The 26,185-nt window shown below is 44.8% G+C and overlaps 1 protein-coding gene across 1 annotated transcript in view; it reads right to left on the minus strand.

Annotated features, from left to right (window-relative positions):
• LOC124622490 (cytoplasmic dynein 1 intermediate chain-like) overlaps positions 1-26,185 on the minus strand; it is a 198,877-nt gene that overhangs the window by 154,068 nt on the left and 18,624 nt on the right. Inside the window, 2 exon segments of the mRNA XM_047148204.1 lie at positions 10,458-10,678; positions 12,921-13,025. Coding sequence (XP_047004160.1) covers positions 10,458-10,678; positions 12,921-13,019 — 320 coding nt within the window. The 5' untranslated portion in view covers positions 13,020-13,025.

The raw sequence follows: 26,185 nt of genomic DNA on the forward strand, positions 1-26,185 counted from the left end.
CAAATTTTACTTGATACCCGATATGATCATACTTTTGACAATAAGTGTAGGTGTGGTACTGAGTCAAACACTTTTCAGAAATTAAGAAACACTGCATCTACCTGGTTGCCTTGATCCAAAGCTTGCGAGTTGGGATTCATATGAACAATGTTTTCGAAATCCATGCTGGGTGGCTCTGAGGTAGTCATACCTCATTATTTTGAGCTTGGAATACGTCCTAAGATTTTGCAACAAATCGATGTCAAAGGTGCTGGTCAGTAGTTTTGTGGATCACTTCTACTACCCTTCTTGTAGGCCGGTGTGACCTGTGCCTTTTTCCAAGAACTGGATAAAGTTTTTTGTTCAAGGGTCTATGATAGATCACAGTTATGAGAGGGGCTAACTCACTTGCTAATTCAGTATTGAATCTGACAAGGATTCCATCAGGGCCTGGATCTTTGTTCAGTTTTAACAATTTCAGCTATTTCTCAACATCACTAACACTATTACCTATTTCATTCATCTTTTTGGTAGTACAAGGATTAAATTGGGGCAATTCTCCTGAGTTTTCCTTTGTAAAGGAACACTTGAAAATGGAGTTAAGCATTTCAGCTTTTGCTTTGCTACCCTCAATTTCAGTTCCTTTCTCATTCATTTGGGACTGGACACTAGCTGTGGTGCCACTAGCAGCCTTTACACAAGACTAGAATTTCTTTGTATCTTGTGAAATGTCACTTGACAATCTGTTACAGTAGTCATTACCCTATTGACAGCCAAATGCTTTTCATTCAGCACCTCTCTATCTTAGCCCTACACCTTGTTTTACATCTATTATGCAGTAATTCTGTTTCTTTAGAAGTTTATTGACAGAGACTTATACCACGGAGATGCCTTCCCATTATGAACTGTTTCACTGTGTACATATATATTCAATGCATGGTCAATTATTCTTTTAAACCTGAGCCATAGTTCATCTACATGCTCTTACCCTGTGCTGAAAGTTTCAAGTTCCTCACTGAGGTATAACATTACTGATTTTTTACCTAGTTTACTGAACATATATATCTTACTGCTTGTTTCAGTTGTCCTTTGCACTTTGGTAGTCATTGTTGCTACAACTGTATCGTGGTCACTGATGCTTTTAATGCAGATATCCTTGAAGATGTCAGGTCTGTTTGTTGCCATTAGATACAATATATTTCTATCATGAGTGGAGTTCCTAACTGTCTGTTCTGGGTAATTTTTTGAGATGGCATTTAGTCAAGTTTCACCAGAAGTCTTATCAGAACCTCCATTAACAAAACTGTAATATTCCCCAATTAACTGTTGGATGATTAAAGTCGCCACCGATGATTAAAGTATGACTGGGGAACATATGTAGAAGTGAACTGAGGTTTTCTCTAAAGTTTTCGGTTAAATCAGGAACGAGTCTGGTGGCGATAGAAAGATAAAATTATCATTTTATGCCCACACCTGATACTGAGTCTTTCCCAAACAATCTCACATGCAGCTTCTGTCTTGGTGGATTTGAGTTTCTTGTCTACTGTGACAAATACACCACCCCAATTACCCACTTGCCTGTCCTTTCGACACACATTTAAATTTTCCTCAAAAATCTCACTGCTATCAATTTCAGGTTTCAGCCAGCTTTCTGTACCTAGTATTATGTGAGCTTCATAGCTTTTCACGAGTGCTTCAACCTTTGGCACTTTGTTACGAATGCTTTGGCAGTTTACCATTATGATTTTAATACTCTCACCTGTGGGAGGCACTTCTTTCCATCTTACACTAATACTTCTGTTTTTCCTACAGCTATTGTGATAAGGATTGGATGGAGAGTCATCTAACTAAAAAGCCCTTGTGTGCCTACACACACAGTGAGAAGCAGCCTCTGATGTGTAGTGCACACCTGACCTATCTTGGGGAACCCTACAATTCTCAACCCCACACCCAAGTCCAGGAAGTCACAGCATAGCTTGTCACAGAACCTTACAAGTCTCTGGTTCACTCCTTTCACTTCACTCAGAACCAAAGGGCCACAACCAGTTCTGGGGACAATATTGCAAATCGTGAGCTTTGTTAAAACTCCACGTGCAAGGCTAGTCTTCTCAACCTTCTCTGCCAGTCACTGGAATGACCCAAGAATGACCTCAGAGCCCAGACGAGAGGCATCATTTGTTCCAATGTGTGCCATCATCTTCAGATGGTGGCACCCTGTTCTTTCAATGGCTGCCAGAGTAGCCTCTTCAACATGTTGAATTAGGCCCCCTAGGCATACACACAGAGTGCACCTGGTGTCCTTTCGTGTCCCTTGCTGTGATTTCCCTAAGTGGACCATTGTTCGCCGTACATTTAAATTGCCGACATTAATAGACCCCTACACTGCTGCATTTGCTTGCTCCTGACACAGGACAAAACAATTCAGTGAAAGACAGCACCTCAAACTTGTTGGTTAGGGGAACTGAGATAGCATCCTGAGTTTTCCCTGGTCCCCATCCACACTGTACGGGACACTTAGATTTACCACTGACATGCCACTTGCAGTCAAGCAGACAGGTAATGATAGATTCTGTACCTTCTGCAGATTAGACAGGATACACAGGAGAGGATAGTACTTGAGATATCTCTGATACACGTATCACAGGTACATGACTCTTGGGAGCCCTTCCCACACACCAATTTGTAGCAAAGTGCTTAATTCTCAATAATACCTGAAGCAGATACACAAAACAAGATTTATATTAGGGAGCCCAAAAACCTGTGGTAAAAATTAGTGTATCCTAAAAATTTTTTATGTTGATTATAATTGTTAGCAAACTCAAAAACAGCATTAATATACAATAAATGCAGATAATATATAGAGCTACTCCTCTTTAAGGGAATACTAGATGTAACACAAAATGTTACTTAGCAAATCTGCTACAGTAACTACATCACAAATGCCAATTACTTACAAATTGCTCTTAGATTATGCAAAGGACAATAGCAGCTTATGAAATTTCTCAAAAACACATCTTTATTTGCGTTTATATACAATAAAATTCAGGGTGTGATGTATACTTTGGCTAAACTGTGAACCATAAATGCTGATTTGCTACGAATATCTGAAACACTCGTAGAGCTAACTGACAAAAATATAGTTTTGTAAGTGTCCGAAAATACTGAAACTAAAATATTTCTCTCATAATTGCACAATTAAATTAGAGAAAGGTTGTTTTAAATGAGGATAGGCCAACTGTCCTCACAAATTTGAAAAGAGTAGAAATTACTTTAAGCATACAATTGACAATAACAGCACTAGTTTATCATGGCACTGGAGAATGTTTGAATTCGCACAATACATCACAATAAAAAAGGGTATTTATACAATTAGTGAAAGATTGCACAGACGAAAAGAAGCCAACAGCAAAATAAGCAAATCTAGAACTTCTGTTGCTCATTATCATGCTATTCGTACCTTAATAGTAATTGCAGCTTAAGGACACTTTAAGCTTGGTCAGTTTAACTTTGGAACCGCATTTCTGCATTGTGATCTTGACACACAAATATACATGATTCAACCAGAAGGTTTTAATAACAGCCAGGTTCTGTCTATTGTAACAAAGAATCATTTTATGGGCTCAAGCAATACCTCATTTCTGGAATAATAAGTTTCAGCAATTCATGAAGAAAACTGGATTTATCTGTTCAACAGCAGATCCTTGAATTTACATCTGCCAGTGCAAAACAGAAAAATTGGTTATTGCTATTTATGTCTGTGATGGTGTCATTGCAAGATCAACAAAGTACAGTGAATTCATTTTCAGGTTTGTTAATGACAGAACTCAAAAGTGGGCTTTCACATGTGCGCGTGCGAGAGAGAGAGAGAGAGAGAGAGAGAGAGAGAGAGAGAGAGAGAGAGAGACTTCAGCTTATTAAGATTTATTTCCTCTGATTATTTATTGTCCTATGTATTCTGCATGTGGTTTCTAAAAGACAAAACAAATTATTCATTTATACACTGATGAGCTGAAAAATAAAGACCACTGCCCAAAATAAGGTTGTATGCTGCCTGGTGGTAATGAGGGCAAGTGATATGCAAAGAGATGTATATGAGCTGAGCAGATATGAATGGGGAATCATTCTAGCAATGATAAGTGGCGCAAATGCAGAAATCAGCTGACTTAAGCAACTTTGATAAAAGGCAGATTGTTGTGACACAGTGCCTGGAAGTGATCAGCTTGGAAATGGTGAAGCTGGTTGGCTGTTCATGTACTACTGTCTTGAGCATCTACAGAAAGTGGTTAAAGACTGCTGAAACCATGAGTAGCCGACGAAGTTGGGCATCCATACCTAATCATGGAACATATAGATCAGAGACTAAACTGCTCTCTAAAGCAGGATAGGTGATGTTCTGTAGCAGAACTGATGACAGAGTACACTGCTGGTGCAGCCACAAGTATTTTGGAGCACAGCAATCAGTGCACAGTGTTGAACATGGTGTTCTGCAGCAGAGGACCCCAAATCATCATCAATTATGGTTACAGTGGGCAAGGGATCATCGAGATGGGACCCTGAATCAATGTATTGTGTCACCTTGTTGGATGAGTCCTGTTTATTGTTAAACCACATTAATGGTCACGTCCAGATACGCCATAATGCAAGAGAATGGCTGCCTGAAACATGCAGTGTGCCCGAGACTCACGCTGGTGGGACCAATAATATGTTATGGGGAACATTCATCTTGGATTTCATGGGACATGCAGTAGTAATTTAAGGCACCTTGACAGTTGTGGTCTACATGAACATTACTGGGGACCGTCTGTAACCCCTTATGCTTGATGTCTTTCTCAACATTTTTGTTTTGTTTTAGTGTGCAAAAAACAACTGCGGTAATTTGTGCCCAAGTCAAAACTATAGAACAGAAACACAGAGACACGGGAAACGACAATATGTCAGTCCCAATGGACGGAATAGGAGACAGCTAAACAACGCATGTGGAGAAAGGGCTTACAAAAACACCATGTAAAAATGGAAGTCCAAAACTAAAAATTAAATGGCCTTTGCCATATTGCTTCTGCAGATAAAAAGTAAACGCGGTTGACAGCCTGTGCATCATTTGATAAAACAGCTGATAAATCCAGATGGAAAACCCACGCTACAAAACAAAAACAAAAAAAAAACAAAAACAAAAAACAAAAAAACAAAAAAAAGGGGGGGCATTCCAGCAGGAAGTGGTGGACAGTTAAAATTTGGGCACAATGCGTACAAAGTGGTGGAGCAGCGCCACTGAGCAAATGACGATGGCTAAAAAGGCAGTGCCCAATATGCAGCTGAGTTAAAATAATCTCCTCCCAGCGGGAGGAGTGAGAGGAGGTCGTCCAAGGCACCGGGAGAGGCTTAATGAGCTGAAGCTTATTCTCGTGAAGGGAGGACCATTGGTGATGCCAAAGAGACACCACCTCCTGACAGACGGCAATGCAGAGATCATCGGAGGGAATAGAGGTACTTGCGGGCTGAGGTACGAGGACTGCACCCTTGGCAGCAGTGTCGGCAGCCTCGTTTCGTGGCAGACCGACATGACCACGGATCCACAGAAACATGACATAGGCTCCACCAAGGATGAGCAAGTGCAGTTTTCCTGGACCTGCTGCACTAAGGGATGAGCAGTGTACAGCGTACAGAGACTTTGAAGGGCGCTGAGCGAGTCTGAGCAGAGGACACAACTGAGAAGGCTGTGTCGCTGGATGTAATCCATGGTGAAAATCTCTGCTGTAAATCTTGAGGAGTGTGCCGGAAGCTGGTATCAAACGACATAGGTGCCATGACGAAGGCACACCTGGACCCACGGTCAGTCCGAGAGCCATCAGTGTATACAAAGGTACTATCACTAACTTCCATGCAAAGGTCGTGAAACTGAAGGTGATAGATCGAGGCTGGAGTAGTGTCCTTAGGAAGTGAATGAAGGCCAAGGTTGATATGGGCCTCTTCAAGAAGCCAAGGTGATGAAAGGTTCACACCCACTGGGAAAGTTGCAGGTAGCGTGAAGTTAAGCCACCATAGCAAGTGGTGAAAGCAGACTCCAGGAGGTAACAGAGAAGAGGGATAAGCCCCATACTGACCACCTAAGGAATCATCAAAGGAGGCGGCATTGGAGGGGTGGCCACACATGGTAGACAAACAGCATGCATACCTGCTGAGGAGAAAGTCACAGCGGTAGGACAGTGGCAGTTCAGGAGCTTCAGCATACAGACTCTCAACTGGGCTGGTGTAAAAGGTGCCAGTGGTTAAACGGATGCCATAATGATGGATAGTGTTGAGATAGCGTAAAAGGGATGAGAGAGCAGATGCATAAACAAAGCACCCACAGAGTTTCGAGTGGACAAAGGACCAGTACCAAAAGAGGAGGGTGGTTCAATCGGCACCCCAAGGAGTACCATTGAGGACATGTAGGACACAGAGACTGAACAATGGGCTGCCAGGTAAGAGACATGGGAGGACTATGAGAGTTTCCTACCGAGCATGAGCCCCAGGGATTTCATAGTGTCAATGAATGGCAGGGCAACAGGCCCAAGATGTAGAGATGGTGGGAGAAACCACCATACCAGCCGGGCATGAATCATACGTTCCATCACCTTGCAAATGCAGCTGGTACAAGAGATTGGGCAGTAGCTAGAAGGAAGGTTTTTGTCCCTACCGGGCTTAGGTATGGGTATGATGATGGCTTCATGCCAGGGTCCAGGAAATGTGCCCTTAGCCTAGATGTGGTTGTATGTGTTAAGCAGAAAGTGCTTGTCTGCAAGAGAGAGGTACTGCAACATCTGAATGTGGATAGCATCTGGCCCTGGGGCGGAGGACCGGGATGAACTGAGAGATTGCCCAAGCCTCCTCCACTCATTTCCGATGGATGAAGGCAGGCTGATAGTGGGAAGAACTTTAAACTTCCGCAAAATAGTGGCCCAAGGTGCTGGAGATTGCAACAGGATCCACGATGACATCAGCACCAACTGTCAGGCCAGAAATGGGGGAATGGACCTTGGTTCCAGAGAGCCATTGGAGGTTGGCCCACACGACAAAGGAAGGTGTGGAACTGTTAAAAGAACTAGTGAATGAAATTCAATTAGCTCTTTTGCTATCCCGAAGAACTCGACAACACTTTGCACCTATCTGTTTATAATGAATGCAGTTTGCCAGCTTAGGGCGGCAGTTAAATACATGGAGGGCACATATCAGTGTACGAATTGTGTCGCAGCATACCTCAGTCCACCAAGGGACTGGGAAATAAGATGGTAAAGAGGAAGTGTGAGGAATGGAACATTCTGCAGTAGTAAGGATAACATTGGTGAGATAGTCCACCTGGTCATCACAACTGAGGAAATCTTGTTCGGCGAAGGTTGCCAGGGAGGTGTAATGCTGCCAGTCAGCCTTAGTAAGCTGCCATTTGGGCTTGCATGTGGATGGGGTAGAAGTCAGCAGACGGACAGCACACAGGAACGGGCCACTCAAGACGATGGGCAAGCAAAAGGATAGGTTCAAATGGGAATAGGTGAGCGAAGACTCAGAAAGGAAAGCGGTGCTCCAATGTTAAGGCAGAAGAGGTTGAGTTGGTTAAGAAGGTCAGCCAACAGGGCACCTCTCTGGCAAGTCCTGGGAGAACCCCAAAGGGGATGATGTGTATTAAAATCACTGAGTAGCAAAAAGTGGGGGAGGTAGCTGCCCAATAAGCTGAAGGAATTCTGCCCCGGTGACATAGAAGGATGGAGGTACATAATTGGTACAGAGGGAGAAAGTCAGGTGGGGAAGGAAAAGGCGAACAACAACAGCTTGAAGACGGGTAGTCAGGGAGGTGGGTTGACTATGAAGGTCACCCTGTATGAGCAGCATAATGCCCCCATGACATGGGACGCCACCCTCAGGGGGAAGGTCAAAACCAATTGGTAAGTAATGTGAAAGCTCAATGTGGTCTTGAGGGCGCAATTTTATTTCCTGAAGGCAGAGTACAAGGGGATGCAGTGATGCTAGCAGCAGTCGTAAATCCTCTTGTGCTTGTGTGGTCAGTCTGTGGAGTCAGACGCTGAAAAATGGTTGGCGGTGCGCACCAGTGAGACAGAGGCCAACCGGACTAAGTGACCATGTGGCGACACCGTTGAGCAGGATCTTCGAGTTGGTGAAGGAGACGACCGTTTGTCTTTAGCAGACTTCTTCGAGCTCTTCTGGTTAGAGGAAGACATGGGTGTTGTTTGGTTGGAGGGACGGAGGAAGTCTTCATGCTATCTTGACACCAGGCGACTTCACAACCTCAGAGTCAAATTTGAGGGCGCACGCCTGTGTGGCCATGTCCTTCATGGAGCGAGGGGTAACAAGAACTGAACTATACGTGCAGGATGGAAGAACAAAGGGTTTGCGACTAGCCAGTAACTTGCAAGCTACTGGGTAAGGCACTTTTTCCTTTACCCGTATCTCTTGAACAGCCCGCTCATCTAGATACACAGGACAATCCCGGGAGGATGTGGCGTGGCCGCCATTGCAGTTGATACAGTGGGGAGAAGGAGGCGGACATTTGCCCTCGTGTGCATCCCTGGCACAGGTTACGCATGTGGCTGCGTGTCGACAAGACGTTCTTGTGTGACTGAACCAATGACACTGGTAGCAATGCATCGGATTCAGAATTTATGGTCAGACTGTGATGATTTCATAGCCTGCTTTAATCATGGATGGCAGCACCACACTACCAAAGGTGAGGAAAAGAGTGCGGGTGGGTACCAAGGAGGAATCTGCCTTTTCATTACACAATGGACAGCAATGTCACCCATCATCAGAGAGAAGATTGTATTTCAGCCTTGGTTAGATGGTCAAGCAGCCTGGTGTAAATTACACCACGGGAAGAATTCAAAGTTCTATGTGCCTCGACACGAACAGGGTAGCTGTAGACAAGCGAAGTAGAAAGTAGTAGTAGTAGTAGTAGTAGTAGTAGTAGTAGTAGTACTTGAGAATCAGAAGCCGTCTCCAAAAGCAAAGTGCCATTCCATAAACGAGAGCAGGATTTCACAGGGCCAGCAATGGCATCAACACCTTTCTGAGTAATAAACAGATTGACCTGGTGAAGGACTAACCGTCTTCAGTACATGATACCACACAGAACCGCGGTGCAGCGGGAAGGGTCTTCGAATCAGTAGCCTCATACGTCAACATCGATGGAGAGGATGATTGACTCATTAGGAGGAAATCCCCATTACGGCCAGTGTCTCCAATGGCTCCCAACTGGGGCCCCATTCACAAGGCGGGCACACCCACCTTTGGTGACTGTTCACACCTCAGGTCACACCTCCCAAACACCTGACAGAGGGACCAATGGCCTATCTTGGAAGGTTGCAGCTCAGGCAATCACCCCTCCCTGGGCCTGGCCTGTACCAGGGGGTATGTGCGAACCCTACCTGTCGAACCAGGGCTGGGAATTACGTGTTACCCAGTCACCTTCAGAGCCTTCAGGAGCGCGCAGGGAGGAAGAAGAAAAAAGAGGATCCTCAAACGCCAAAATGGAGGAACGAGAGGAGAAGGGAAACAAAGAAAGGAGAAGGGAACCAAAAAGAAAATGAAGACTGTTCACAGGTCAGCCACAGAATGCAGAACATTCCCAATAATGCCCCAAGACATGTTTCCCAAGGAAGGGGAAGAAGAATAGCAAGAGGATACACATACAGCATGAAAGGGAAAAAGTGCTGCAAAGGCTGGGGCCCCATGATAGCCAAGCACAAACCTGCAAAAGAGTGGCAAGACCCCTGGGGGGTTCCTTAACAGTGATAGCATCTTCCATTATGATAACTGTCCATGCCACAAGGCCAGAATTGTGCTGCTATCATTTGATAAACATTATAGTGAACTCACACTGATGTCTTTGGCATCAAATTCAGCTTATCTGAATCCAATGAAACCAAACTGGGATGCTATCAGGCACATCCACAAACCAACCACCCAAAAATTATGGAAAGTGAGTAGGTATCTGGTGCCACAAACCTCTGGAAGCCTATGAAACACTTGTCAAATCCATGGCACACAGACACAGAATCAATGCTGAATTACATTACAGTGGTGGATCAACATACTTTTGAGTAGGTGGTCATAATGTTTTGGCTCATCAGTGTATATCAGAATGTTGTTATATAAGATACACAACTGAACTTAATCTGAAAAATGACCTAAATCCTGCTTTTTTATAAAAGATCATGAACAGGGATACCAGGTCATCCATGTACTTTACCAACAATTTTATGTAATTTACTTGTAGGTACTATACAATAATTTAGTGCAATATTCACTTCAGTAATATAATAAATGCCTGTAGTTCTTTGTTGTTTCTGAAAGTTTAACTATAGGGACTTAAGGACTGAAGTGTTGGGGGGGGGGGGGGGGAGGGGGGGGAGGGGGGGGGGGAGAGAGAGAGAGAGAGAGAGAGAGAGAGAGAGAGAGAGAGAGAGAGAGAGAGAGAGAAAGAGAGATACCTGTGTGAAGTGGGTGGTGGTGCTGTATTTTGCTGAGAGGAGTCTTGAGCATTGTTGGAGCCTCCTGTTTCAGAAGTAAGGCTTGACATGCTTGAAAGGCTGGAAAGAACATCAGAGACAGGTGCCACTCCTAGTGAAGACAACATTTGATCCAGTTCCTTTCGTTGGTCCTTTTCGATTCCTAGGCCTCCAACAGCAGTCCGTAGAGCAGCTTCCTCGACCTGAGAAAAAAAATAAAAATTCACCTTTAGTGTAATAAAGCAAGCCATCATCTTTAAGGTCGGACAACTGCCTCTGGCTACCAAGGCCAGACTCTCTTGTTAACTAGGTCATAAAAGAGAAAACTAAAGAATACAAGGTAATAAGGATATTTTCATATTATGTAGCTTCATTTACTGCTCAAGAGTGTCATCTTCTGACTAGTTTGATGTAGCTCTTTACGAATTCCTGAATTCCTCTCCTGTGCCAACCACTTCATGTCACAGAGGCACCTGAACCCAATGCCCACAATTATTTGTTAGGCATATTCCAATACCTGTCTTCTCCTACTGTTTTTACCCTCTACAGCTCCCTCTAGTACCATGGAAGTTACTCCCCAATGTCTTAACATGTTCTGTCGTTCTGATCCCTCATCTTATCATGTTTCTCTCCTTGCCGATTCTGCAGAGAACCTGGACTGCTAATCAGGCCGCTAAATTTTAAACACCCTTCTACAGCACCACATCCCAAACACTTCTATCCTCTTCTTCTCTGGTTTTACCAGTGTCCATGATTCCTTCCAAACAATGCTGTGCTCCAAACATACATCTTCACAAATGTTTTCATTATATTAAGGCCGATGGTCTATACTAGGAGGCATCTTTTGGCCAGGAATTCCTTCTTGTCTGTGCTAGTCTGCTTTTTATATCCTCCTTGCACTCTCCATCAAGTGTTAAATTATTTCCTAGGTAGCATCATTTCTTAACTTCATCTACCTCCTGGTCCCCATATCGATGGCAAGTTTCTAAGGTTATTTCTGCTACTCTTCATTACTCTCATCTTTCTTCACTCTCAATCCATATTCCGTGCTCAGTAAACTGTTCATTCCATTTACTATGTCCTGCAATTCCTCCTTACTTTCACTGAGAACAGTAAGGTCATCAGTGAATCTTAGCATTGATATCTCTTCACCTTGAATTTTAATCCCATTCCTGAATCTTTCTTTTAAATTCATCACTGCTTCTCCGAAGTAGAGATTGAGGAGTAGAGAATAAAGACTGCATCCTTGTTTTGCATCCTTTTTAATGAGAGCTGCTCATTCTTGGTATTCTATTCTTATTTTTCCTTTTTGGTGCTCATATATGTTGTACTGGTATATTACCCATCCTTCCCAATAGCTTACACCATTTTCTGAGAATGTATTAATACTAATAATGCTGACAGATTGAGTAAAATTTTATGGAATGATTTGTTTCATTTGTGGAGAAAAAATAACAGTAAAGAGAGTATATCTCTCACACTGTTTTGGACCCCAGAAATAACATAGCGTGTCATGGCTTCAGCACCTAATGTACTGCCCAGACACCCACGACTTCAATGACCATTTTCATTCTGCAAGCTGGAAAACAGACCCCCAATTTACTGCCGCTTGCTACCATACAAAAAAAGTCTGTGTTCCAAGGTCATCTTAGATTTGGGCTGTGGGTCAAGTCACTTGCTCACATTTTATATTTTCATCTCCAAGAAATCATTTTCGGTGGTGTCACAGTCTGGTAGTACTCTTCAGAATGTTCTGTTCACTCAGTCCACTGTCTGAACAAATCTGGAAGCAGGCGGGTGAGGGGAAGAGACATTCAGAATGAGGACAAATCTATGATGAATTATTTTAAAAGGAATTCTCGTGTGAATGAACAAAATTGTGAAGATATCAATTCCAACTCACATACCCTTATTAGAATATTGGACACTGAAAGAAGGCAGCAAGGAGATCGCTAGGTGTTGCATGTGATAGCATAATTTTGCCTGGAGTAACAAACAATGTAGCATCAGAATTCATTGTATTTATGTGCAAAGGATGTATGTTTACTGTCATTTATTTATTAAAAACCGTCTTCAGTATAACAACTGTCTTCAGTAGTGTTGTTGTAACTCATCCTCAACTATGAGATATTTAATGTGATACCAACACAACAGTTCACTTGTAATGGCTTGATCACAACTTATGAGAATTTGCAGAAATTTGTTTTTTTTAAAATGTGACATAGTAACATATTGACTATGAACTTTAACAAAGCTTCCTTTCTAACATCACTACCTTCACATATTATATTTATTTTCAGAACTTCATCATTTACTAAAGGTACATGGTATTTTAAATACAATAATAAGATGTCCTGATTTTTTTTAATGACTATACTCCAACATGTCTCAGAATCGTGGTTTAAGAAAAATATAACAGAAAAGGCAAAAAAAGCAAATAATTACATCTTTTTGTTCCTTTTCTCTCCGACGTCGTTCTTTTTCTTCACGTATCAGTCTCAGCTTCTCTTTCTTCCTCTCAAGTTCCGCCTTACGATCTGACATTGTGATCTACAACAAAAAATAATATAATAGAATAAAATAAATTAGATACTTTCCAAATAGCAGCAATTATTTTTGTATGCTAAAAACACAATGAGTGTACAAACAAACAAACATAAATCATAATTATGGGTGAATACAGTGTGGGCAGCTAATTCAAATACTGTGACACTCCAAATTGATCACTAGTGTCAAATACTCGATCACACAGTGATCAAGACAGGATGTGCCTCACTAAATATATTTGGAAAAATTTTGAAAAACAATCGGAAGACTGAAAGACATCTAAGTTTTAACTGTGGCAATTGCCAAGGATATAATGCTGCCAGTTAGTATTACAGACTTCTTAAGACCTATAGAGATCACTACAAGGTGTGGAGTCTGAAGTACACTGAGGTGTACAGCTTTATTGCCACCAACAGAATGATATTTCAGGGATAGAGCAAAATGTTTTGAGACAACATTAGCATATGGAACTGTGGCTGAGTTAGCCCCTCTTCTAACTGTAATCTGTTGCAGATCCCTTGAACAAAAAACTGTGCCCAGTTCTCGGAAAAAGGCACACGTCACACCCATCTGTAAGATGGGTAGTGGAAGTGATCCATTGAACTACCATTCTATATCCTTGACATCGATTTGTTATAGAATCTTAGAAAATATTCCGAGCTCAAACATAATGAGCTATCTTGAATGGAATGACCTCCTCAATGCCAACCAGCATGGATTTCAGAAACATCTATCATGTGAAACCCAATTCACACCTTTCTCCCATGACAAACTGAAAGATTTGGATTAGGGCAATCAGGTAGGTGCTGTACTTCTTGTTTTCCGAAAAGCATTTTACTCAGTACCACACCTACACTTACTGTCTGAAGTACGATCATATGGGGTAATAAGTGAAATTTGTGACTAGATTGAGAACTTTTTGGTAGGGAAAGCACAGCATGTTATCTTCAATGGAGGTTCATCATCAGATGTAGAAGTAACTTTGGGTGCACCCCGGGGAAGTGTGTTGGGACCCTTGCTGTCCATGTAGTGTATTAATGACTTCGCAGACAATGTTATAGAAACTGCATAAATATTCAGTGAGTTCTTCGTTGTTGTTGTTGTGGTCTTCAGTCCTGAGACTGGTTTGATGCAGCTCTCCATGCTACTCTATCCTGTGCAAGCTTCTTCATCTCCCAGTACCTACTGCAACCTACATCCTTCTGAATCTGCTTACTGTATTCATCTCTTGGTCTCCCTCTACGATTTTTACCCTCCACGGTGCCCTCCAATGCTAAATTTGTGATCCCTCGATGCCTCAAAACATGTCCTACCAACCGATCCCTTCTTCTAGTCAAGTTGTGCCACAAACTTCTCTTCTCCCCCACCCTATTCAATACCTCCTCATTAGTTACGTGATCTACCCACCTTATCTTCAGCATTCTTCTGTAGCACCACATTTCGAAAGCTTCTATTCTATTCTTGTCCAAACTAGTTATCGTCCATGTTTCACTTCCATACAAATACTTTCAGAAACGACTTCCTGACACTTAAATCTATACTCGATGTTAACAAATTTCTCTTCTTGAGAAACGCTTTCCTTGCCATTGCCAGTCTACATTTTATATCCTCTCTACTTCGACCATCATCCGTTATTTTACTCCCTAAATAGCAAAACTCTTTTACTACTTTAAGTGTCTCATTTCCTAATCTAATCCCCTCAGCATCACCCGACTTAATTTGACAACATTCCATTATCCTCGTTTTGCTTTTGTTGATGTTCATCTTATATCCTCCTTTCAAGACATTGTCCATTCCGTTCAACTGCTCTTCCAAGTCCTTTGCTGTCTCTGACAGAATTACAATGTCATCGGCGAACCTCAAAGTTTTTACTTCTTCTCCATGAATTTTAATACCTACTCCGAATTTTTCTTTTGTTTCCTTTACTGCTTGCTCAATATACAGATTGAATAACATCGGGGAAAGGCTACAACCCTGTCTCACTCCTTTCCCAACCACTGCTTCCCTTTCATGCCCCCCGACTCTTATAACTGCCATCTGGTTTCTGTACAAATTGTAAATAGCCTTTCGCTCCCTGTATTTTACCCCTGCCACCTTCAGAATTTGAAAGAGAGTATTCCAGTTAACATTGTCAAAAGCTTTCTCTAAGTCTACAAATGCTAGAAACGTAGGTTTGCCTTTTCTTAATCTTTCTTCTAAGATAAGTCGTAAGGTCAGTATTGCCTCACGTGTTCCAACATAGAGTTCTTCGTAAGAATTCAAAATGATGCAGAGGCTAACAAATTGCTTTCCATGTTCAGAAACGTGAAATTGTGCACTTCACAATACAACAAGATGTAGTATCCTATGACCGCAACATCAATTAGTCACTGCTGGAATCGGCCAACTCATACAAATGCCTTACAGTAACACTTTGTAGGGATATGAAATGGGTTGATCACATTGGCTGAGTCATGGATAAAGCAGATGGTAGACTTCAGATTTTTTGTAGACTATTGGGGAACTGCAATCAATATACTAAAGAGACTGATTACAAATCACTTGTGCGACCGGTTCTAGAATATAGCTCAACTGTATGGGGCCCACACCAGATAGGACTAACAGGGTATATTGAACGTATACAGAGAAGGGCAGCACAAATAGTCACAGGCTTGTTTAATCCATGGGAGAGTGTCACAGAGATACTGCAAGGAACCGAGCTGGAAGACTCTTGAGGATAGGCGTTAACTATCCCACAAAAGCCTACGGGGTCATTCCATGCCAAGGGGACCAATATTAAAAAGTATCCCCACTCGACCCTCTCCGAATCAAATGAAATTTGGTGTGAAGGTTCTATATTGTCTTTGATGGTTATATAGCAACTTTCACCCAGTATCTTCAGTGGTTGAATTTTTGGGGGCTTTTAAAGAGAGGCTACTAATCTTCACATCACATACAAAGGTGCAAATGTGCCAAGTTTGCTAAGCTTTTCTAAAAGTTCTAGCAGACATTTGATCATTTGCTTTAATATACATAGACAACTTTTTATGCTGAATCACACCTTGGCAAAAATTAGGGATTTAGCCACACCTAATTTATAGATACAAGTCTCGAAAGTGGCTAAAAAAAATTCATCGTGCTATTCCGAGAGCCAAGGTTTGACCGACCACTGCTACTTTTCATATGAACCGATCACATCAAAACTTTGGAGGGTTATTCCTACCCATGATGTCTATATGTGGATCAGAATTAAGATTTAATGCCTAGATGAAAAGATATGCATCTGCAAAGTTTGTCAAAATTATCTAAGTGCAAATTTTAGGGTATTTTTGGGAGGCAATATCTCAACTGTGTCTTGTTCAATCCTTTCTGCTTGCTACAGCTTGAAAGATCATGCTTAAGCATTCCAAGCTATATTGTTTAATTTCTGGATCTTGCATATTCATAAGTAAGAATATCTATCAAAGTAGGGAAAATGAATTATCAATAAATACAAAAATTAACACAGTTTGAAGTAGTAAATTAAAAAAAAAAGTGTAATTGTAGTGTCTTTTTATAGTAAGATTTGCCATTGATTTATGGATTGTAACTATCCTAATAAGAAGTGTTTTTACATTATTTTCCAGTATAGAATACAAATATAGTTAAACCTTAGAAAATGCTCTTCAGATTATAAGATCTAGAAGATCATGACGGAAAGCTATCTTGCTTTAGAATGTTTCAATCCTACAAGGCATGATGGTGCATATATACATTGTCAGCCAATTTCCATTTGCATTATAAAGCAGCAATATTTTTGTACAGCTATATTCTTGCAGCAGTGATACATTGCTGAATCACCACTTTCAATTGCTGCTTTCATTATTGGCAGTTTTTGCAGTGTCAGTCTTCTGTGCAGTGTAATTGCTGGTGTTGACATTGTTCAATCTTAGTGCTGTATACTGAGTGTTTGAATATTCAATAATCGTTGTAGCTGAAGGTAGGCTCTAACACAATATGTTTTGATATTTTTTATACAAAGAAATCTGAATCTGCTATGCTTCAAACCAGAATATTCATGAGCTTTCAAAACTGCTTGTTATAGGGTAATCAACTATTGTATAAAATGAACCACGAGACCCTTGCACTCTGCTACTTTGGTGGATCAGATGGAGTTGATTGTCATAAGTCATCACCATTCTATTGTGGGAAAAGTCAACTACAATCAGTTAACGAAAAGTCACCAGTGGACAAAGAGCTTCTATAATGTAGGTCTGGAGTTGATTTTACTGAAGTTGCCCAAATTTGTCCCTACCATAATGCCTTATGATGACAAAATTTTAATTCCTACAGAAAACTTGCTGCAACCTGATTGGTAAAGAAAAACGTGTAATCAAGAAGGCTTTAACATCAGTAACCATTGCAATGTCTGACAGGCTGAAGTTACTGACTAATGAAGTTTTTAAACCTGGCCAGAAAATTTGTACCTATGTAGACATGAAGTGGCCCAAAAAGAATCATCCCACCAGGATAAGCAAGAATCATCATCCACTGAAGATATAGATGTTGTTGATGCTTCATTTACTGCTAATACTTCATTACCATCACTTGTGAGTCACCATTAAAGCTTCAATGGATCAGCAAAAGGGATTCAATGGGATACATAAAGTGCAAAGTTCTGAAAGCCCAAAGCAGCATTACTAAGGTAATGCCACAGCTGTTGGTGTGAGCCAAGTAGATATTGCACAAATACAAACAGAAGAGTGCCAAAACTGTAAAGATATGGACATCTTAATTGAAGAACTTAAGATTAAGCTTCAGATTTCAAATAATTGCAGTACAGTTCAAATTTTGACCCTGGTCCGAAATAGCTGGACTATTGAAGAAACGGCTAAAGAATTTGCTGTTTCAACTAAAATGGTGAAGAAGACTAGGAAACTAAAGAAGGAAGATGGGATTTTGGCAACACCTGCAAACCGAAAAGAAAAAAGCTCAGTGTGGAAGTAAAACAAAATGTCCTCACTTTTTTGAAGATGATGAGTTTTCTCATTTATGTGCCAGCAAAAAGGATTGTGTTGTAGTAAGAATAAATGGGGAAAAGATTCACAAGCAGAAACGCCTGCTCCCTTGTAACCTGAAAGAAATGTTCATTGCTTATTGTAAACAATATGGAAATCAACTAAGATTCTCAAAATACTGTGAGCTCAGGCCGAAATGGTGTACTTCAATTGGTGCTTCTGGATCACATTCAGTTGTGTATGAGCAATTCATCAAATTAATCATGGCTTAAGCAACATCTATCCAATTTGACTACAAGGATTTGATGAAAAAAAAGCTGTATGCAGTTTGGAATCAAAAGATTGTATGCTGCAACATTGTCAGGTTGTGAGGAATGTCCAGGAAAAATGTAACTAAGGGCTTTTCATGAAGATGCTTTTAAAGACTAATCCTGAAGAATCAGCAGAATACAAGCAATGGGTCCATACTGACAGAGATACATTAGAGACATGTCAGATTACTGTTGAAGATTTCATGGAGGCACTAATTTTGAAAATTATCAGTTCGAGAAGCCATCACTTTGTGTCAAAACACCAAAGTTTACACCGTATGCAGCTAAAAAGAAATCTTGCAAAAAATGAATTAATTATATTGATGGACTTTGATGAGAATTTTACTTGTTGTTCAAGATGCTGTGCAAGCATTTCACTGGGAGAATAGGCAGGCCACATTACATCCATTTGTTGTCTATTTTGGGGACAAAGAATGTCAGAGTATTAGCATTTGTATGGCCAGCAACTGTCTCCATCATGAAACCACTGCTGTTCATGCCTTTCAAATAAAATTAATAGCATACTTAAAGACAAAGATTGAAAAAATTAAGAACATTTATTACTTCAGTGATAGTTCAAACAATGGAAAATCCAGGATGGAATGTAACAATACCGGAGAAGGAAAGTTGCTACTCACCATATAGCGGAGATGCTTAGTCGCGATAGGCACAATAAAAAGATTCACACAATTAAAGCTTTCGGCCATGAAGGCCTTTGTCAGCAGTAGAAACACGTGGCTGGCCGACCACGAGAATAAAAAGGAAAAGCCAGCCAATCTGTGACACATTAAAACATCCAGCCTATGACGCATTAAAACATCCAGCCTAAAAGCATTGGAGAACACAAAGGGGCAAAAGACATGCACGAAAACTTAACTGAAGACTCTGTCGCAGGGCAGCCAAAGAAGAACAGCTCACGAAGATATGGGCCACTGTCAGCCAGGTGCCGCACTGACACTGAGGTGGGTCATCATGGCGCAGGACGTAGCCGTATGCCACCCAAGCGTGGCCAAGCTGAGCCGACAGATTACCACACAGTCCCTGCGAGAGGCCCGCGTAGAGGTATTCCACACATTCGTAGTCTCCTTAATGGCACAAAGTTTGTTGTGCATACTGAGGTTATCCCACTCTGTATCCCAAAGCCGCAAATCCTTGCGGCGTAGTACTGAACACAGATCAGTTGCAGAGAAACCAATCTCCATAAGCGGTTTCCTTGTAGCCTGTCAGCAAGTTTGTAGCCTGGGATTCCGACATGACCTGGGGTCCAGACAAACACCACTGAATGACTGGACTGTTCCAGGGCATAGATGGACTCCTGGATGGTCGCTACCAAAGAATGACAAGGGTAACACTAGTCGATAGCTTGTTGGCTGCTCAAGGAGTCAGTACATAGAAGAAATGACTCTACCGGGTATGAAAGGATGTGCTCAAGAGCATGAGATATAGCCACCAGCTCGGCAGTTCAACAATGCAGCCATCGGGCAAGGAAAGCTGTACGATATGTCCTCCATGGACATATGCGAAGCCAACATGATCATCAGCCATCGCGCCATCGGTGTAAACCACTTCACGGCCTTGGTACATGTCAAGAATTGAGAGGCAGTGGCAGCAGAGAGCTGCGGGGTTAACTGAGTCCTTATGGAGATGTGAATGTTCCAGAAGTAGCTGCAGCCTAGGTGTACACTATGGAGGTGTACATGAATGAACCTCAAGTAGAGGTGGTAAAGGCAAGAACTCCAGTTCAGAAAGAAGGGATCGGACACGAACTGCAATTGGAAGTCCTGAACTGGGTGACCGATGCGGGAGATGAACTGCCGTGGGTGGGAAAAGGAGACTGTGATTCGGATGTGCAGAAGAACTACGAACGAGTGCAACAAAACTGACCAGCAGTTATGCATGCCTAACCTGCAATGGAGGGACTCTGGCGCCTCCACCAGGACACTGGTCACCGGACTCATGCTAAAAGCTCCTGTCGCTATGCGAACGCCACAGTGGTGCACTGGGTAGCATAAACACAATGCTGAGGGCACCGACAAACCAGAAACCAGACTCCCATAGTCAAGGCGGGATTGAACAAGGGCTCTGTAGAGCTGCAGCAGTGTAGAGCTCTCTGCACCCAAGTTGGTTTGCTCAGGCAGCGTAGGGCATTTAGGTGCTGTTAACACTTCCACTTAAGCTCACGGAGCTGAGGAAGTCAAGTCAATCGTGCATCGAAAACCAGTCCTAAGAATGTATATGTCTCCACTACAGGGAGTGGACCATCATTAAGGTAAAGTTCTGGTTCTGGATGAATGGTAAGACACCGACAGAAGTGCATAACACATGACTTTGCGGCTGAAAACTGGAAACCGTGGGCTAGAGCCCATGACTGCGCCTTGTTGATGGCTCCCTGCAGGTGCTGCTCAGCAACACCAGTACTGGTGGAGCAGTACGATATGCAAAGTCTTCTGCATACAGAGAAGGTGAGACAGATGGCCCTACAGCTGCTGCTAGACCATTAATAGCCACTAAAAATAGAGATTCACTCAATACAAAGCCCTGAAGGACCCCATTCCCCTGGATATGTGGGGAACTATGAAAGGTACCAACTTGGACATTGAAAGTATAAAGCAACAGGAAATTTTGGACAAAAATCTGAGGAGTGGGCCTCAAGGACCCCACTCATATAATGTGGCAAAGATATGGTGTCGCCAGGTAGTGTCATACACTTTATGTAAATAAAAAAATACGGCAACCAGGTGTTGGAGTCTGGAAACGACTGTTTAGATGGCAGATTCGGGGGACACAAGATTATCAGTGGTAGAGTGACCCTGGCAGAAGCCGCTCTGACATGGAGCGAGCATGGCACACGACTCCAGGACCCAACCCAACCGCTGACACACCATATGTTCCAGCAGCTTACAAAGAACGTTGGCGAGGCTGATGGGCCGATAGCTATCCACATCAAGCGGGTTTTTACTGGATTTGAGCACCAGAATGATGTTGCTCTCCCACCATTGTGATGGAAAGACGCCATCACACCAGATCCAGTTGAAGATGATGAGATGTCGCTTGTAGTCAGATGAGAGACGTTAGACGTTTAATCATCAGACTGTGGATTCAATCTGGCCCAGGAGTAGTGCCGAGGCAATGAATAAGGGCACTGAGGAGCTCCCACTCTCTAAATTATTATAGGATTCACTGTGGCATGAAGTAAACGAGGACTTTTCCTTCCAGCCGTAGTTTGAGAGTGCGAATTGCTGGGGAGTAATTCTCCAATGCAAAGCGCTCGGGGGAAAGCGCTCGGGGGAAAGCGCTCGGGGGAAAGCGCTCGGGGGAAAGCGCTCGGGGGAAAGCGCTCGGGGGAAAGCGCTCGGGGGAAAGCGCTCGGGGGAAAGCGCTCGGGGGAAAGCGCTCGGGGGAAAGCGCTCGGGGGAAAGCGCTCGGGGGAAAGCGCTCGGGGGAAAGCGCTCGGGGGAAAGCGCTCGGGGGAAAGCGCTCGGGGGAAAGCGCTCGGGGGAAAGCGCTCGGGGGAAAGCGCTCGGGGGAAAGCGCTCGGGGGAAAGCGCTCGGGGGAAAGCGCTCGGGGGAAAGCGCTCGGGGGAAAGCGCTCGGGGGAAAGCGCTCGGGGGAAAGCGCTCGGGGGAAAGCGCTCGGGGGAAAGCGCTCGGGGGAAAGCGCTCGGGGGGAAAGCGCTCGGGGGAAAGCGCTCGGGGGAAAGCGCTCGGGGGAAAGCGCTCGGGGGAAAGCGCTCGGGGGAAAGCGCTCGGGGGAAAGCGCTCGGGGGAAAGCGCTCGGGGGAAAGCGCTCGGGGGAAAGCGCTCGGGGGAAAGCGCTCGGGGGAAAGCGCTCGGGGGAAAGCGCTCGGGGGAAAGCGCTCGGGGGAAAGCGCTCGGGGGAAAGCGCTCGGGGGAAAGCGCTCGGGGGAAAGCGCTCGGGGGGAAAGCGCTCGGGGGAAAGCGCTCGGGGGGAAGCGCTCGGGGGGAAGCGCTCGGGGGGAAGCGCTCGGGGGGAAGCGCTCGGGGGGAAGCGCTCGGGGGGAAGCGCTCGGGGGGAAGCGCTCAGGGGGAAGCGCTCGGGGGGAAGCGCTCGGGGGGAAGCGCTCGGGGGGAAAGCGCTCGGGGGAAAGCGCTCGGGGGAAAGCGCTCGGGGGAAAGCGCTCGGGGGAAAGCGCTCGGGGGAAAGCGCTCGGGGGAAAGCGCTCGGGGGGAAAGCGCTCGGGGGAAAGCGCTCGGGGGAAAGCGCTCGGGGGAAAGCGCTCGGGGGAAAGCGCTCGGGGGAAAGCGCTCGGGGGAAAGCGCTCGGGGGAAAGCGCTCGGGGGAAAGCGCTCGGGGGGAAAGCGCTCGGGGGGAAAGCGCTCGGGGGAAAGCGCTCGGGGGAAAGCGCTCGGGGGAAAGCGCTCGGGGGAAAGCGCTCGGGGGAAAGCGCTCGGGGGAAAGCGCTCGGGGGAAAGCGCTCGGGGGAAAGCGCTCGGGGGAAAGCGCTCGGGGGAAAGCGCTCGGGGGAAAGCGCTCGGGGGAAAGCGCTCGGGGGAAAGCGCTCGGGGGAAAGCGCTCGGGGGAAAGCGCTCGGGGGAAAGCGCTCGGGGGAAAGCGCTCGGGGGGAAAGCGCTCGGGGGAAAGCGCTCGGGGGAAAGCGCTCGGGGGAAAGCGCTCGGGGGAAAGCGCTCGGGGGAAAGCGCTCGGGGGAAAGCGCTCGGGGGAAAGCGCTCGGGGGAAAGCGCTCGGGGGAAAGCGCTCGGGCAAAGTGTGTCAGTAGATAACATGCCATTTATGTTAACACCAGGAACATCTGTTGGTCTGGTACCCGAAAACATGTTTGATCCTCGTCCAGACTTGGGAAGGGGACGTATGGTACCCAATGGTAGAGCCGTATCTCTACCAACACTCCTGCTTCCGTCATCTGATAAGTTGGCGAATGCAGGCACGGAGTTGTTTAAAGGCTATGAATTGCTCCAGGGTTGGCACTGTAGAGCTCGCCGAAGCTCCTTAATTGCTTCAGCGACCACCAAGGGACTGCCTTTCACCGAAGGCACCCGAAAAAACGAGAGATCACATTTTCTGCTGCAGAAAGGATTGTTGTAGTCACCTGCTCAACCATAACATCAACATTCCCCTAAGGGGGAGATTCAATGGTGACAGCAGATGTGAAAGTTTCCCAGTCCACCCTGTTTAAAGCCCATCTGGGCATGCATCTGTGTGGCTGACTCCGGGGAAGTGACAGGAAGATGGGGAAGCGGTCACTACCACACAGGTTGTCATGTGCTCTCCAGTGGATATATGGGAGAAGTCCTGGGCCGCAAATTGATAAATCAATGGCTGAGTAACCACAATGAGCCACACTGAAATGTGTGACGGCCCTAGTATTTAAGAGGCAGAGGTCGAACTGAGGCACTTAAGTTGCAACATCTTTGCCTCGGCCATTAAGCACGGTGCCACCCGACAACAGGTTATGGGCATTAAAATCTCCTAAAAGTAGGGAAGGTTTAGGGAGCTGATCAATCAGTGCAGCTAATACATTCAGGTGTACTGCACCATCTGGAGGAAGATATACATTGCAGACAGTTATTTCTTGCGTCGTCCTTATTCTGACAGCCACTGCTTCAAGAGGGATTTGAAGGGGCACAGTTTCACTACAGACTGAGTTTAGGGCATTAATGCAAACTCCACCTGACACTCTATTATAGTCGCTACGGTTCCTGTAATATCCCTTATAGCCACGGAGGGCATGGGTCCGCATTGCTGGGAACCAGGTTTCCTGAAGGACAATGCAAAAAGCAGGTGTAAAGCTTAACCAGTTGCCGTAGCTCAGCTAGGCAGTGGAAAAACTGCCGCAATTCCACTGGAGGATGATGTCATCGTGAGACTGGAAACGCATGGAACATTCAATGAGGCAATTTACACTTCAGGGTCACCTGCTGCCACCAACTTATCGCCTGAGCAGTCTATATCCATTGTGTGAGGGTCCGGTGAGACCTAGGTCCTCAGTGGACGCCAGATCTCCACCTCATCCACAGATGCAAAGCTTGTTGGTAGCGGTGGAGTGAGTGCTACCGCAATTCCCTTTGTCTTGGAGATCTTCTTTTTGGATTTCTCTCGCTGCTCCTTGGGTTTCCCTGGCTGGGAGGACTTCAATGATTCAGTCTCCAGGACTGAGGACGAGCATGAAGTTCTATGACCAGCTGCTTTTGGGCTCTTCAGCCATTGGCGGGTGCCATCTTTCCCACTAGCAGAAACACCTGGGAAGGGAGTGACCCAAGAGACCCATTCCTAGCGAGAGAAGCCGAAGAAGACTTACACTTCTCCAGTGCAGAAGTGGGGACTGATATCCCTGATGGTTGAGGGGGGGTTGTTGCCCCCAAAGTAGGTGGTGCCGGAGCAACAAGTAGGGAAGTGCCCCCACCATCAAGAGGGCAGATGTAGTCTTCTGGCTCTGAGAGGTGACTGGGGTTGACAGAGCTGATGGGGCTAGAACTGTTGTAGCGGCAGCATAAGATGATGTCATTTGTACAGGATGTAGGCATTCAAATTTCTTCTTAGTCCCAGTGTAGGTCAGTTGGTCCAGGGTCTTGTACTCCATGATTTTTCTTTGTTTCTGGAGAATCCTGCAGTCAGGCGAGCAAGGCAAATGGTGCTCTCCACAGTTGGCACAGATGGGAGGCAGGGCACATGGAGTATTGGGATGTGACGGGCGTCCGCAATCTCGACTGGCGCACTGGAAGTACAGCAGGAAGATGGCGGTGCTGGAAGTACAGCAGGAAGACTTATGGCCGAACTTCGACGATTTAAAGCATTGCATTGGGGGAGAGATACATGGTTTTACATCACACCGGTAGACCATCACCTTGACCTTCTCGGGTAATGTATCACCCTCTAAGGCCAAGATAAAGGCACCAGTGGCAAACTTATTATCCCTCGGGTCCCAGTAGACATGCTGAATGAAATGTACACCTCGCCACTAAATTGGTGGGCAGCTCATCGTCAGACTGCAAAAGAAGGTCCCTGTGAAATATGATACCCTGGACCATATTTAAGCTCTTATGGGGTGTGATGGTTACAGAACCATCCCCCAGCTTGTCACAAGCAAGTAATGCCTGTGACTGGGCAGAGGATGCTGTTTTGATCAAGACTGACCCAGATCTCATTTTGGACAAGCCCTCCACCTCCCCAAACTTGTCCTATAAATGCTGAATAAAAAACTGAGACTTCGTCGTCATGAAAGTTTCCCCATCAGCTCTTGAACATATGCGGTACCAGGTCAAATAAGTGCTGCTGCCATCCTTAGCCTGACTTTCCCCTCATGGTGTGACCAGGGATGCGACCGATTTAGGGTCGTACTTCTGTGTGTTGAATTGGGCCCGTGAATGCTTAAGAGACTGCTGGTGTTTGACCACCAACAAGGGTGGATGTACTATGTTTCATCACATGGCATCTGCTCTGATGCCCCCCACTCTGACCAGGAGCCCTCCCCATGGGCACCACCCAGCTGCAGCAAACGCCACCTGGCAGGATGGCCATTGCCGGGAGTACCAATGCCCCAGGGTGAAGGGCATCTACTCTGCTGCATACATGGGGAGTTAATGGCACAGTCATCAGCAGAGTGATCCGTGTGTGGTCAGGGGCTACAACCAACAGGGTACATGGAGGCCCCACCACAACAGACTGGCTACCATGCTGGGTATCAGGTGCAACCAAGCAAACAAGTCCATTATCATTGTCAGTGTAGAAAACAGTATTGCACAGCTGATGGAAAAATACGCACCGAGGAGGGTGACCTCGCCCAACAGTTGAGAATGAGCAGAAGTACAGATCCACATTGACGAAGGATAGGTCTCAGAGCATGATGGACAAGATGCACCATGTAAAACGCCCTTCCCCAACTGGCTCGCTCTTCAAG

The sequence above is a fragment of the Schistocerca americana genome, chromosome 7 (assembly GCF_021461395.2).
Source record: "Schistocerca americana isolate TAMUIC-IGC-003095 chromosome 7, iqSchAmer2.1, whole genome shotgun sequence".
NCBI lineage: Eukaryota > Metazoa > Arthropoda > Insecta > Orthoptera > Acrididae > Schistocerca > Schistocerca americana.